This window comes from Leucopleurus acutus, assembly GCF_964270905.1.
Source record: "Leucopleurus acutus genome assembly, chromosome: 13".
Classification (NCBI taxonomy): domain Eukaryota; kingdom Metazoa; phylum Chordata; class Mammalia; order Artiodactyla; family Delphinidae; genus Leucopleurus; species Leucopleurus acutus.
In genome coordinates, this window is record NC_139155.1 from 52,116,531 (window position 1) to 52,130,791 (window position 14,261).

The 14,261-nt window shown below is 40.4% G+C and overlaps 1 protein-coding gene across 2 annotated transcripts in view; it reads left to right on the forward strand.

Moving 5' to 3' along the window:
- Positions 1–3,841: 3,841 nt before the first annotated feature.
- The window catches only part of ABHD3 (abhydrolase domain containing 3, phospholipase), a gene marked incomplete at its 5' end in the record, with an annotated part of 38,041 nt that continues 27,621 nt past the window's right edge, over positions 3,842–14,261 (forward strand). For both annotated transcript variants that reach the window (XM_082853331.1, XM_082853332.1), the window contains 3 exons: positions 3,842–4,003; positions 4,459–4,622; positions 5,683–5,865. In XM_082853331.1, the coding sequence (XP_082709457.1) occupies positions 3,842–4,003; positions 4,459–4,622; positions 5,683–5,865 (509 nt within the window). The remainder of the gene's footprint in view (positions 4,004–4,458; positions 4,623–5,682; positions 5,866–14,261) is intronic.

The window sequence follows — 14,261 nt, forward strand, 5'->3', positions numbered from 1 at the left end:
AAACCCATATGATAGTTTCTCTTTTTCTTTCTTTCTGTCTGTCTGTCATTCTATCTTACACAAAGTACATCTTTGGCTTTTCCCTGGGGAAGGAGGAAGAAGAAGCATCAACTCTATGTTCCTCCAGTTGGGTTAGAATCTGTAAATTAATCTGCTCCATAGGAAGGTATTCCCAAATGACTCCAGTTACCTTGGAGGAAACAGGCTAATTTATCTCCCTATTATGGATACTACTTGGCTGTCACACTCTGAATCTAATAAACACAAATTAACCTTGAGGGGAGCTTTAGAGATCGCAGTGATAAATCTAAACAGTACAGATTGGGCTGTGAACCAGAAACTCATCTGCCTCCTTCACCACTTCTTAAGCTTTCAAAAAGTTCAACTTGTTTCTTGCCTAGGCTTCCACAGGGCGTCTCACATGTACAATCCTTCTTTCCAACATGACTTTTTGCCTGTTAGTTGAGCCCTTCCTTATTTTAACTCCTTTTCTCATCCTGAAGTCTCTTGCTTCAGTTCCCAGGGTATACTGCTCCTCCCAAAGAAATCAATCACTTGGAAATCAGATTGTTAGTGCTAAGGTTGGACTTCGCTAGTGTTGGGATTGTTAAAGTTAGGGCTGCAATTAGTGCAATAAGTATTACAACTGAGGAATTTAGGGTCATAGTGGTTTATTAATAAATAATTTGGTGACCATCTGCAATTTTTTATAACAATCCATATAGAGCTACAATATCTTTTTAACTGAATGTAACCTAAAATTTTGTGTTTCATTAAGTTTATGTCTTGTGATTTGCAGTTCTGGCATTCTCTGTCAGTATAAACCATTCTGTCCTCTGATTTCTGTTGCTGATTTGCCATATAACGGAGGAGGTTAAGGATATAGGGTGTTCCCTATTACAGGTAGAATTTTTGCTTTGTCCAAAAGTTAAAGGAAAAAAAACTAGAAACATTGCTAACTGCGAGGTTTAATTCCTCCTAAAAACCCTCAGGGAGTCCACATAAAAGAGTTATATTCTGAACCCACCTTTATCTTAATGTAAATACAGAGGGATAGATACAGAAACAACTATATCTATATATAACTATAAACCAAGAACCCAGATCTTTGTTTCTAAATACCATTCCTTAATAAAAGGAACCAGGGCACATTATACAAAATCTGTGAAGATATGTTCCTATTTAAAACTTGTCTTAGAATGTTTTGGCCTTTCTTACTTTTAGCTATATATCTTTTCATGTGATTTACTCCTTTACAGTTAGCTTTGTATATGTATATATATATATATATATATATATATACATATATATAACTTTTTTAATGTTTAAAAGGTAAATGTTCATTGTGACAATTTTAAAAAGAGAAGTATAAAGAAAAAACGCAAAAGTCTCTCAATGGGTTTCTCAGTTTTGAACATTGATTGAAACAGCTGAAATCTTTAACTTATTTAAAACATTCCTACAATAAATAATGAGCTATTGGGCTTCCCTGATGGAGCGGTGGTTAAGAATCCGCCTGCCAGTGCAGGGGACATGGGTTCAAGCCCTGGTCCGGGAAGATCCCACATGCCGTGGAGCAACTAAGCACGTGCACCACAACTACAGAGCCCATGCGCTCTGGAGCCCACGCACCACAACTAGAGAAAAGTCTCAAGGAGATCTCGAAACAAAGACCCGACGCAGCCAAAAAAAAAAAAAAAAAAAAAAAAGATGTTGGTCAGGCTGTGTTTTCACATGGAGGCTTAACTGGGGAAGAATCTGTTTCCAAGCTCATTCAGGGTATTGGTAGAATTTATTCCTTGCCGTTGTAGGACTGAGGGCCCCATATTTTTGCTGGTTGTCAGCTAGAGGCTACCCATAAGTCCTAGAGGCCACCACTAGTTCTCTGCCATGTGGCCCTCTCCATGGGCAGTTCATATGGCTGTTGGCTTCTTCAAGGTGATCAGGAGAGCTTTTAGCTCCAGTCTGCTAAGCTGGGGTCACATAATATAATGTAATCCCAGGAGTGGTGACATCGCATCACTTTTACCATAGTTTGTCGGCTAGAAGTCACAGGTTGTACCTGCACTCAAGGAGAAAGGATTATACAAAGGCATGAGCACCAGGAGAAAGAGATCACCGGGGATTGTGTTGGAGTCTGAGCTCTCATTTCCTCATCTAAATTAGAAGTAATCGTTCTTGTCTTAAGGAAGATTGTGAATGTTCTTCTTATAGGAAAGAAACTTGGGCCTCTTCCATTTCCGCCATCTTATTTTATAGACAAGGAATTGAGGCCCCAAAAGAGTAAATGGTTTGCCTGAGTTTGGTGGCTGAGCTCAGAGTTGTTTATTCCCAGGTCAGCATGCTTTCTACACACTGTGATGCCTATGAAGTATCTTATTTTATTTTATGATATTTTTCACTTCAAACTTAAGCAAAATGAAATATACTTGTATGTATTGGTGGGCAGGGTAGAAGGCAGGTGCAGGTATTGCAAAGAATGCTGCATGTAAATTGTCAAGTATGGCAACTGCCATGTGCATTTGAGTTTCTGGGTGTGCTCAAGTACAAGAGCCAGTGAGTGAAAGAATTACTTATATTCAGGTGGAGGCTAATGCATACATTATTTCATTTAGTCATCTTAACAACTCTATAGAGCAGAAATTACTGCTCTACAGATTAAAAGATAAAACAGGCTCAGTGAAGATAACAATTATTCTGGGTACTGTCAACCATCAAGTTGCAATGACCAAATCATAGCCAAATAAAATAAATTGCTCACTCTGGCCCATTCCATTTCCCTATCACTAATTTATATCCTGTGAAATTTGTCATAGACTATACAGCCCTTGCCTTTTTTCCTTTTGCTATCTGAGCCTTGCTACTCCTGGTAACTTTTGGTGGGAGGAGCTCATAATAACGGATTGTCAAATCTTCTAATCCTTTTAGATGTCTGCATCTCCTGGCTTTAGTCATGTTGCCATAAATAAGCCTGGGAGGACCTACTTCATAAATGGTTTCTTGTCTGTATATTAGGTAACTGAATTTCCATATGTCTATAAATTCAGAGCATTAATGAACCACAGATAGGCTTTTAAAAATGTTGAATCCCAGTTCCTATTCTTGATCTCCTCATTTATTTTTGGGAACCACTTCTCATTTAAGGCATACTTAGCTACTTAAAGGATTGAGAGATTTAAAGGCAAGTATGAATGCCTTCACTACTGAATGTTTATAGACTATTTTTTCTCTTTTGATAGTCTTGGGGGCAACACAACTTCCTGGGGGATGTAGGATTTTTTTTCACTACATAGTGCATCCTCCTAACATATCTTTGACATTAACTCCCCAAATCTTACAACTGCAGCGTACACTTCCTGGGCACCCTAAAGCTGCTAGTTTACCAGAAGGCTTAACCAAGACCCTTGCGGAATCGTTCAAGGTCACTGGGGCAGGTGCCCGCCCCGGGGCCTGAACGCGCGCTGCCAGGCCCATTTCCTTCTCCGAAATGGCACCCGCTCTCTCCCAACTCTGGGGGTTCACTCAGGCTGACTGCGACCCGGCCGAGAGAACACCATCCGCCGTCGCGGGGGTGCAAGCTTGGAACTGCGCCGCAAGAAGGTTCCTGAGTGGCAGGCGGTGGGGGGCGGACCGGGGGAAGCCGGGGCGGAGCCGGCGGAGTACGGCGTGCCGGGCTACGCCTCCCGGGGCCACTGGGCCGCGCCCGTTGGCGGAAGCCCGGCTCAGTCCGGCCGGAGACGCTCTGGTCAAGGGTCCGCGGCGGCGCCGGCGTGCCCGCTTTCGCTCCGTGCCCGCTAGCTGGCCTCCGGCCGCAGCACCCGCGCGCCGCGGTCCCCGGGCCATGCAGCGCTTAGCCATGGACCTGCGGATGCTCTCCCGGGAGCTCTCGCTCTACCTGGAGCATCAAGTCCGGATCGGTTTCTTCGGTTCGGGAGTGGGCTTATCCCTGATCCTGGGCTTCAGCTTCGCTTACGCCTGCTACTACATGAGCAGCATTGCCAAGGTGAGCCGGGGGATGGCGCGGGCGCAGGGCCGCGGGCAGCTCTCCGGGAGTGACAGCAGCAGGCGAAGCCGGAGGTGCCGCTGTCTGGGGCGAGTGTCTGGGGCCGTCCGGGGCGCCCTTCCCCCGGCATCTGATGGACGCCCTCTGAGCGCGCGGGACCCTGCTGACCTCGGCGCGGCGGCACTGCCCTGTCACCATTCGCTAACCTGGTAAAGCAGCTCCGCGATGCTCTAGCACTTCTGAGGATGACTCCCGTGTGTCAACTCTCTCCATTCCCTAGAAGGGTTTAATAAACCACTGTTAAGTTCGTTGTGTTTGTATTATTTGCATCAGGCTTCCAGAAGGATATGTAATCAGATGGATCTCGCGCTAGGGACGAGTTTGCGCTTGTTTCTGGTTTACAGTTGGCAGAAACTTTGTTCTGGACACTTCACTGACACTGGCTTTCCCCACAGAAGCCCCAGTTAGTGACAGGGGGTGAAAGTTTCAGCCGCTTCCTTCAGGACCACTGTCCTGTGGTGACAGAAACGTACTACCCGACGGTCTGGTGCTGGGAGAGTCGAGGACAGACACTGCTGAGACCTTTCATCACTTCCAAGCCTCCGGTGAAGTATAGGAAGTAAGTAAAGTTCCATTTTCAGTCATTTCTTCAAAATCACAATGTTTTGCATACTCCCAGTTTTTGGTTAATACAACCTCCGGTTTAGTTAAGTATATAGAAAAGCAAGGGGGAATGAAGGTGGAAGGCACGTCTGCCACAGACACACGCAGCTGCAGGAAAATATTCAGGTGTTACCTTTCACCACTGCTGGGGGGAGGTGCTCTGATGTAAATGGTTTATTTTCTAAGGTGAGAGAAGTGTTTGGGGGTTACTCTTTTTCCAATTTGTCATGCCTCTGTCCCTGAGGACCTAGATCCTTTGATGATGTGCATTGAGCTGGCGGTGGGGGTGAGAAGGATGCCAATTAATGTGGATTTTCTGTGATGGACCCCAGTAAAAGGACTTCATATTGATAAGCAAATGGGTTCTTGTGGATAATGTCCTTGAGGTGTTAAAGATATGGTCCAGAATATATCAGTAACCAGGAGATTTAAATGGTGCTTATTATTAATTTTACTGAGTCATCTAGTCCCTTTAGAGTTTCTTTTGTTGCCTGGAACTTGCACTATTCGTTTGGGAAAACTCTTCAAGTTCGTAGATACTATGCGAGAAGTACTTTGAAGTGTTTAAGAAGCAAATTTTGTAATATGCTCTGTGAGGAGACTGCATTATTGAGTCAAACGGCTAGAGTGGTGATCAGATCAGCAGTTTACTTATTCAAGATTCTCTGTTGAATTATTTGGGTGACCTCAGTCAAATAGGGGTTAAATGCTGGGTATTTCAGAGCAATGAGGAAATGATTAAGATAAATATTTGAAGTAGTTTGAAGCCCATTTTTACATACTATCTTTTACTGATCTTGCTGGAAATACTTTATTATACTAATTTCATGACATTCATGTGATGAAAGAAAGTGACGTGTGTGTTAGTGGAGGCTGGAAAGAAGTTATTTTGAGAGGACCAAGTAATGGCATATATATATACAGAGAGAGAAAGAGAGAGAGAATTAGGAACTAATATTAAGACATGACTTGAAACACTAAAAGAGTATGTATGTCTTTTGTGTTATTTCTTTCAGTGAACTTATTAAAACTGCAGATGGAGGGCAGATTTCACTGGACTGGTTTGATGATGATAACAGTAAGTGTTATATGGATGCCAGCACCAGACCTACTATCTTATTGTTGCCTGGCCTCACTGGAACAAGCAAGGAATCGTACATCCTTCATATGATTCACCTTAGTGAAGAATTGGGATACAGGTACCAGTGAAAGATTTCTTCTGTTTTTCACTTAATTCATTCTAAATGAAGCTTAAATATGTCTGCATGTTTGTTTCCGAAATACTTGTTATTTCTTGCATGGATTATGCAATCCCCTAAATTATTATTTTCCCCTGCTTCCTCCTTCCCCTCTTTTTTCAGGAAAATGCATAACTGAATCATTGCACAGGAAATAGTACTTAGGCACTCAGCAGATTTCGGTTGAATGAATGCATGAAATTAGAATCACTTAGGAATTGACATAGGACCCAGGGCTAAGAAGCAGTAGGCCACAGTGAAGGGATTGCTAGGAGAATAGCAATTACAAACCGCTGAGAGACTGCCCAATGTCCCTCATGTCATACTCCACATTTGGGCTCTGGATCCACTAATCTTGCCTCATCGGCTCAGATCCCAAGTGTAAAAAATATTCAGAATCAGCTTGTAGGTCATCCTTATCTTTCCAAAGGTGATCTGTGCCTTTTCTGTCCACCTGAGTTTGCAGGTGCACGTGGCTAGGGTCCAGTTAATGATGGCACAGCATTTTTCAGTAATCATTATTCAACTCAGTCACCAGATACTATTTAATTTTTGCAAGCAACTTAGCAACTTTAAGTTTCTGGTTCAGTTCTAAAATTTGAAAGCAGATTCATTGTGAAAGGTACTGCTTTTCTGAGCCTCAGTCTTTTTTAGCCAATGGTAATTATTGTAGTGGAACACTCTGAGTTGTGTTTAAAGCCAAGTTGTATCTTTTCTTAAACTCAAAACACTTGTTTTGTGAAAAACTGATGTTGACTTTATATTAATAAAAACATTTTGATATAAAGAAGAAAATGCCATAATAGCTAATTCAATTTTAACAAGTTAACTCTGATCTTTTTCAGATAAAGTCTATTTTGTTCATGAGGTGACAGTCTCTTGAAAGCCTTGATATGGTGTTCCAGAATTATGGTTCCTATTAAATTTGCACTATAAGCAATAGCAGGAATTTATCATTGGATATCATTGGATACAATGTTTAAGTACCATTCAGTTAGATATGAGGCTTGATTCCAATTTTTTGCTAAAACTTAGTCATGCTCAGAAAATACAGATTATAAAGCCTTTTGTACATATTTAAATTGCTGATTCTATACTTTGCCTGAACTGTCTCCCAAGACTTAGAAAGTGCTTTTAAAAACAATGTAGTTGACGGGGGAGGGGAGGAGGGAGAGGGATGGACTGGGAGTTTGGGGTTAGTAGATGCAAACTATTACATTTAGAATGGATAAACAACAAGGTCCTACTGTAGAGCACAGGGAACTATATCCAATCTCCCGGGATAAACCATAATGGAAAAGAATATTTAAAAAAAAGAATGTATGTATGTGTATAACTGAGTCACTTGCCTGTACAGCAGAAATTAGCACAACATTGTAAATCAATTATACTTCAATAAATAACAAAAACAAACACACAAAACACAATGTAGTTGAAACTCAAGGACTGAATCTCATAAGCTCAAGAGTTACCGGTATGCATGGCTTTTTTCCATTACTTGTAAAAGTTGCCAAATTTTATTACCATGGCTACTGTTACACTGTGCTTCAAAGCTGTAGGAAGTTTCTAGCTTCCCTAAGGGTTAAAATCTCTTCTACTGATTCAGAAATTTTATTGAGAATGTATGATAGAAGGAAGGCTCTACGCTGGGTACTGTGAGGAGATACAAAGGGTTGTGGGAAATTGACCTTACCATAAGGAGCCTATGAGAGGGTAAGGCTGGACCAGATCACTGTCAGCTGCTTGAAGACCCAGCTTATTTGGGTTTAGGGAACTCTAACGCTGAATCACACTGGGCTTGAAGGTAGCAGAATGCATGAGTAAGCAATGACCAGTAAACTTTTCAGTGGCCTTTGGACCTATCCTCATTTGTTTTTAACTGCAAGGAATCTCTGAATCTAGGTCAGAGAGGGTTAGCTTTTGTTGTATAACAAACTCTCCCCAAACTTAGTGGCTAAAAACATTTCTGCTCACAATCTGTGGGCCAGCAATTTGGGCTGAGCTCAACCGGGTGGTTCTTCTGGTCTTGGCCGAGATCACTCATGCATTTGTGGTCAGCAGCCTGGACAACTCTGGGTTTGGGAGCCATCAGCAGGGATGACTCTTCTCAGCTCCATGTGGTCTCTCATCCACCATCAGGCTCACCCCAAGTTCACTGGGCAGCACAGTGTTCCAAGAGTGCAAAAGTGACAGCTGCAAGGCTTCTTCAGGCCCAAGCTGAGAACTCTCACAGTGTTGCTTCTGCCATGTTGTAGTCAGGTCATGTGGGCACCCTTGAGTCAGGTGGTAGGAATTTAGCCTCCACCTCTTGAGAGGAAGGGCTATTAAATGTGTTTACAATCCACCACAGACAGCTAGGTAGTTTCAAAGACCACTGATGAAAAAAATGGATCTGGAACTTTGGCACAAGGCTGTGTGGAGTCCTTAGGTTGCAAAACAGATCTAAGTCACTGATAGCCTTGCATGGGATCCAGTAGGTAACAGAGCTTGGGGAAGGCTGTGTAATATGGGGGAATGTGCATGGGCTTTAGAGCCAGGTCTGGGTTCAAATGTTGGAACTTCCACTTACTGAGTAACCCTGGGCAACTAATTTTTAACTTCCCCAATGTAGCTTCTCACTTACTACAGAGTTTAAATGAATTAGAATGTGTAAAGTGTTTGGTTTCATGCCTTGAGCAAAATGGGTCTTTAGAAGTGTTTTGTCTTCCTTCCTAGACCTTCTGTTCCCTGAGCAAAGTAGAACATGTTTTTATAGTTTAAAGAGCAAGTATGAGCAAACCTACCTCTTGGGAAACATCTAGTTTCCTTGCAGGGATGCTTTGGTATTATGTTAATGTCTCTTATACAGTAGAGCTGCAAAGGCAGCACGAGCACCCCAATATCATGAGGGTGCCCTTGCCTCAGGCCCCAGTTACTATCTTATGTGCAGTTTATGTAGGGAGGGTCATGGATTCTGTCAGTTCACCAGGGAACCATTGATGCTTTACTTGTGAGATATGATTTAGACTTTAGAGAAAACCTAACTCCTGGCATATGGACAAATGAAACGTAAGGGTTTACTGTTGTTACTGTTAAGTAAATTTTTTTTCCTGTACCTGAAAACTAACAAAGACACAACACAAAACTTTTCTGTTAAGGTCCACTAATTCAAAATTAATAATGAAAGGAAACTAAGCTAGGGTTTGTTTAAGGTAATTGTGAGTAAAGGTTAAGAAGTCAAAAGTAAATGGAGCTGAGTGGGCAATACTTGGGCTGCCTTCATTGGCAGAGTCCATTATGTACTTCCCTGAATAAACTTGCCCCTGAGAGGAGAAGAGAATTTGCTGAGCCACACGACCCACTCATTCTTCAAAATTGTATCAATCAGGTAAGTCCTTCATCTCCTGGAGGACAAGTGAAGTAAGGAAGGCCAGGAGGCCAGGAGTGCATTTAGAGAGAAGCCCTCATAGAAACCAGAGGACTGGACAAAAAGTCATTCCCTCTAATAAGTTACACCCATATGATTGATAAAGTAGTTAGAAATCTCATCCATTTCTTCAAGATTTCTTTTTAAAAAATTCTATTCAGTAATATAGCCGAATAGATATTATTTTGTATACCAGGATAATATCCTATTTTCTTAAATCTTTTACCCATTCTCTGAATTAAGTTACAGCATTTCAACTAAAGTCAGGGAGAAAAACAGTAACTCTGAAAGCATCTTAATCATCTTTTACTCTGACCTCTTTTACTGAGAGCCTTCATCTACTATTTTATTCCACCCCCAACTAATATTAAAAAAGAGTGACCCATCCAGAATTATGTACTAATAAACCCATTGAAATCTAGGTCAGTCATTAAGTATTTTGGTATAGTAAAGTACAGTATCAGAACCTATATTCCCAAAGAGCATTTGCACAGTCTAGTGGAAGTGACAAAGAGTATTCAGTAGTAGGGAAGAAATGCATTAGAGAGGACCAGGATTGGCAACAAGTGACAGAAAACTCAAAATAACAGTGACTTAAACAAAATACAAGTTTATTTCTCTCTCACGTGAAAATCCAAGAAGGTAGATCGGGACTCTATAGTGTCAGAAAACTAAGTTTCTTTTATCATGTTGCTTCATAACCTATGGCTGCTTCAGCTCCAGCTATCACATCTGCATTCCAACACCCAAGAAAGAGAAAAAAGGGAGACTAGAGAATGCAGCATCTCCCTTTAAGGATGCTTTCCAGCAAGTATGCGTACCAGTTTTGCTTTTGTCACCTGGGCCTGCTCTTCCTTAGCTGGAAGGGAGGTTTGGAAGTAAATCTTTATTTTGGGCAGCCATGTACCCAATTGAAATTGGGGGATTCTGTTACTGAGGAAGAAAGGGGAGGGTGGATATTGGGAGATAACTGAAAGTCTCTAGCGCTGACTGGTCAGAGTGTTGCAAGTGCCAGGATTCTGGACTATCAGAAGCAAGCGAGACATTTTACAGAGAGACGAAATAGGTCAGCAGGGTCAGATGCAACCGAAAGGGCAAGGAGAATGAGGGTGGATAAAGCACAATATGAGAAGATTCATTAGAGCAGGAGGAAGGAAGCCCAACTGCTGCGGCAAAGATGACCTCAGGAGACCTCAGGAGACAAGAGCAGGAGTGGGTCACACATTTTTTGTTTGTTTGTTTGTTTTGGGTTGTTTTTTTTTTTTGCTGCATGGCTTGCGGGATCTTAGTTCCCTGACCAGGGTTGGAACCCGGGCCTCCTAAAGTGGAAACGCAGAGAGAGTCCTTACCACTGGGCCTCCAGGGAATTCCTAGGTCACACATTTGTTAAGTTTTGACAGAGAAAGGAGAGAAACAGCAGAAGAGGGCAAAGGGATCAACTGAGGAATTTGTCAAGATTGTAGGCTTATGTTTCAAGAAATTTCCTTCTTGCCACATTTACAAAAAATACTTAGAAAGCACTGATTTTCTTCTGTGGTTTGATAGGATCAATATCTCCTGTCCTTCACTGCAGAGCCCACTATTGGTAGCAAGGATGCCATTGTCCATAATTTATCTTTCTGAGAGATTTGAAGTGGGAGCTGATTTTAAAGAGGTTAAAATTTGACTACTTTTAAATGTTCCATCCCTTTCCAGTTTGGAGTTTGGGCCTACACATTTTTTATTTAGAGGAAGTAGCACCAGTGGAGACTAAGCTTTAGGTGACGTTTAGCATTTCCTGAAGCATTAGGAGTACATTGGAGGGTCATCCAAAGACTCTTCCTGAGGGAGGAAGGAAGGGGAGATTGAACTAAGGAAAATCAGGCAGTGAAACAAAAAAGACAAGTTTTGACTACTCTCCAATCTAAAAGCAGTATCTTAGATAAGATGTCATTTAAAATTAACACCAGAATGTTTTTATCTCAAAGTATTTTTATCATTTGTTGTTAAAATAATTTGATTTTTAAAGTTTTGAGAATGAGTCAGTTAACTGATTATTCATGAGACTGGGTAGATGAAATAATGCTAAATGTTAGAAAGCACTGAATGAAGAACTTAGCTTATTTCATGGCATTTCTGGAAAAAGTTATGGTGGATACCGACAAGTGATCCTATTCTCTAGGGAATAGAGCTGCTGGATGTTCCGCTATAAAATGATACCTTAATTAACAAACTTTCAGGGACAAAGCTCTTTTTATCAGAGCTGGCATGCACTCAAAGGACACCCTATGTTCAGAGCACCCATCCTCTTTGGAAAAAGAGACTTTAATGTCACTAGTTTAGACAGCACAGGGCAGCGTAGTGAGCTAGTTAAGTGGATCACTGAGTCAGATCTGCCTGATTCAGATCCCAACTCTGTTACATACTACCTGTGTATCCAGGGATGAATTATTTAGTCACTCTGTGCCTCAATTTTCTCATCTGTACAGATAACTATACTTCATAGGGTTATAAGGATTGCATGTAATGTATATGAAGAACCTTAGCCCATGATGAACATTTTTTAAAGTATTAAGCTGTGAAAGTTAAAGGAGTGAGTCAGGCCATTGTCTGGCTTAGAAAAGAGCCTTGCTCTTTTAGTCTGGTCAGATGGAAGTGAGGTACTTACTGTCTCAGCCCTACTACCAGGTGAGAAACCATCCCAGGAGGGCCCAGAGATAGCAGGGTGCTTGGCCAGGCAGCGGGTAGAACAGGGAGAAGGAGGGTAATGCCTTGCTAATTTGGAGCGGCCGCTGGAATCTGCATCCTGGAACACATACATGTCTCTGACTCGGTTTTGGGAAATAAAGTTGCCAGCAGTGATCTGTGACACTGGAATAATTCCTATTAGTTCATATAATTAGTGTAGAACACTTTTGTTCTTAAATAGGGTTTTCTGTAGGTTACTTCAGCTGGGTCTTAAGTTAACAGAAGGTACAGAAATACCAAAGAGACCTAGCTAGAATTCAAATAAGTAAGATAAAATGTGAGAACGTCAGAAAGCAACTGAGTAAATGTTAGGGAAAATGAGAGAGCTAATGGGAAAGAAAAAAATCCAGTAAAATGTTTTAAGAGATTGCTGAAAGAGAACTCTTGATGTTAATTGTATAATAAGGTTTTTAGCTTCCTCACATCAAAGATAACTGGCTCTTTTTCCCCTCGTGGCCACTAGTTTTGAAATATTATGCCTAATAAATTGCATTTAATTAAATATTAACTTGTTGGTCTTTTTTTGTTTTAAATTCATAGGGTCACTTAGAGCTTATGATCAGCAAAAAATAATTAGAATTGCCATTTTTGTTTACTATAATTAAATTTAGCTTAGTTGAGTGCCTGCTGCATGATAGGCCCCATGCTAGGTGCTATACACAGGCTATCTTATTTAATATGTACTCAATTCCAAGATATGTATTATTATCCCCATTTTACCAATCAAAAGCAGAGCTACAGTGTTAGTAATTTCACCAAAATTAGACAGTGTGTGACAGGGTTAAGGTTCACCTGTACAGCCTTGCTGCAGAAAAATGTATGATTTCTGTTAAGCTATTTGAAAACTTGGTCATTTTTTTTTTTTTAACTTGGTCATTTTTGAAAACTCTCCTTTACTACTTTTTTACACCCTTAGTTGTCTCAGGCTCCTAACTTGGGAACAACTAGCTCCTCAAATCCCATGATTGTTGCCTATCAGGATAATGTAGACCTGTAATATCATAGGACTCAGTTTTATGAGGAAAATTCAAGACAGGACAGGCAAATGAGGCATGTTTCCTACTCAGGGAATAGATTTTATAGGGAAAGAGTTGAAACAAGAGAATGAAAGAATGGGGTTCTTGAATTATGAATGTAACTTTCAGTGTTCTCCATTACCGTGTGATAATCAGGAGTTGGGTATTAATACAGTCAGTAATATATTCTTGTTAACTATGTGTTTGATTTCTGATGCTTCATATTCTAGAAGAAGGTACATGAATTATGTTTATCTGTCATAATGCCTTTATGACCTTAGTGAGGTTGGAAATGTTCAGGTATTATCATTTTTTAAAAAGAATGTGTATTATGCTGTTGGATGTAGTGTTATATAAATGTAAATTAGGTTAAGACAGTTGATAGTGTTATTGATACACTTTATACCTTTATTAATTTTTTTGTCTCATTGATGGAAAGTTGTTAAAATCAACTATGATTGTGGATTTTCTATGATTCCATTTAATTCTGTCCATTTTTGCTTCGTGTATTTGGAAACTCTGTTATTACTCACATATACATTGATGATTGTTAATCTTCCTATGAATGAACTCTTATGTCATTATGAAATGTCCTTCTTTATCTCTGGTTGTGATATCAATCTGATGTTACTGTAGCCACTCCAGCCTTCTTATGCTTACCGTTTATGTGATAAATCTTTTTTTATACGTTATCTTTCAAAATATCTGTGTTTATATTTAAAATGTATTGCTTGTAGACAGCATATAGTTGGGTCCTGAAGGTTTTATCCAGTCTGACAATTTCTGCCTTTTAATTAGAGTTTTTAGTTCAATCACATTTAATGTCATTATTGATATGGTAGATATAAAGTTTATCATTTTAGTATTTGTTTTCTGATTTTTGATTCCCTCATTCCCCTTTCACTTTGCTCTCTCTTTTTGAGTCGATGAGTTGTGTCTTTTTATCAAATTTGCAAAAATTTTGGCCGTTATTTCTTCACATATTTTTTCTGCCCTATTCTCTCCTCTCTTTCTGGGACCAAAATTACATGTATGTTAGATTGATAATATACCCAAAATCAATGAAGTTCTACTCATTTTTTTCAATCTTTTTTTCTCTCTCATCTTGAGATTGGAACGGCAATTTGCAAATCCAGTGAACTTTTTATTTTAGATATTGTATTTTTTTAATCTAGATTTTCCATTTTTGATAGGTTTTATTCCTCTGC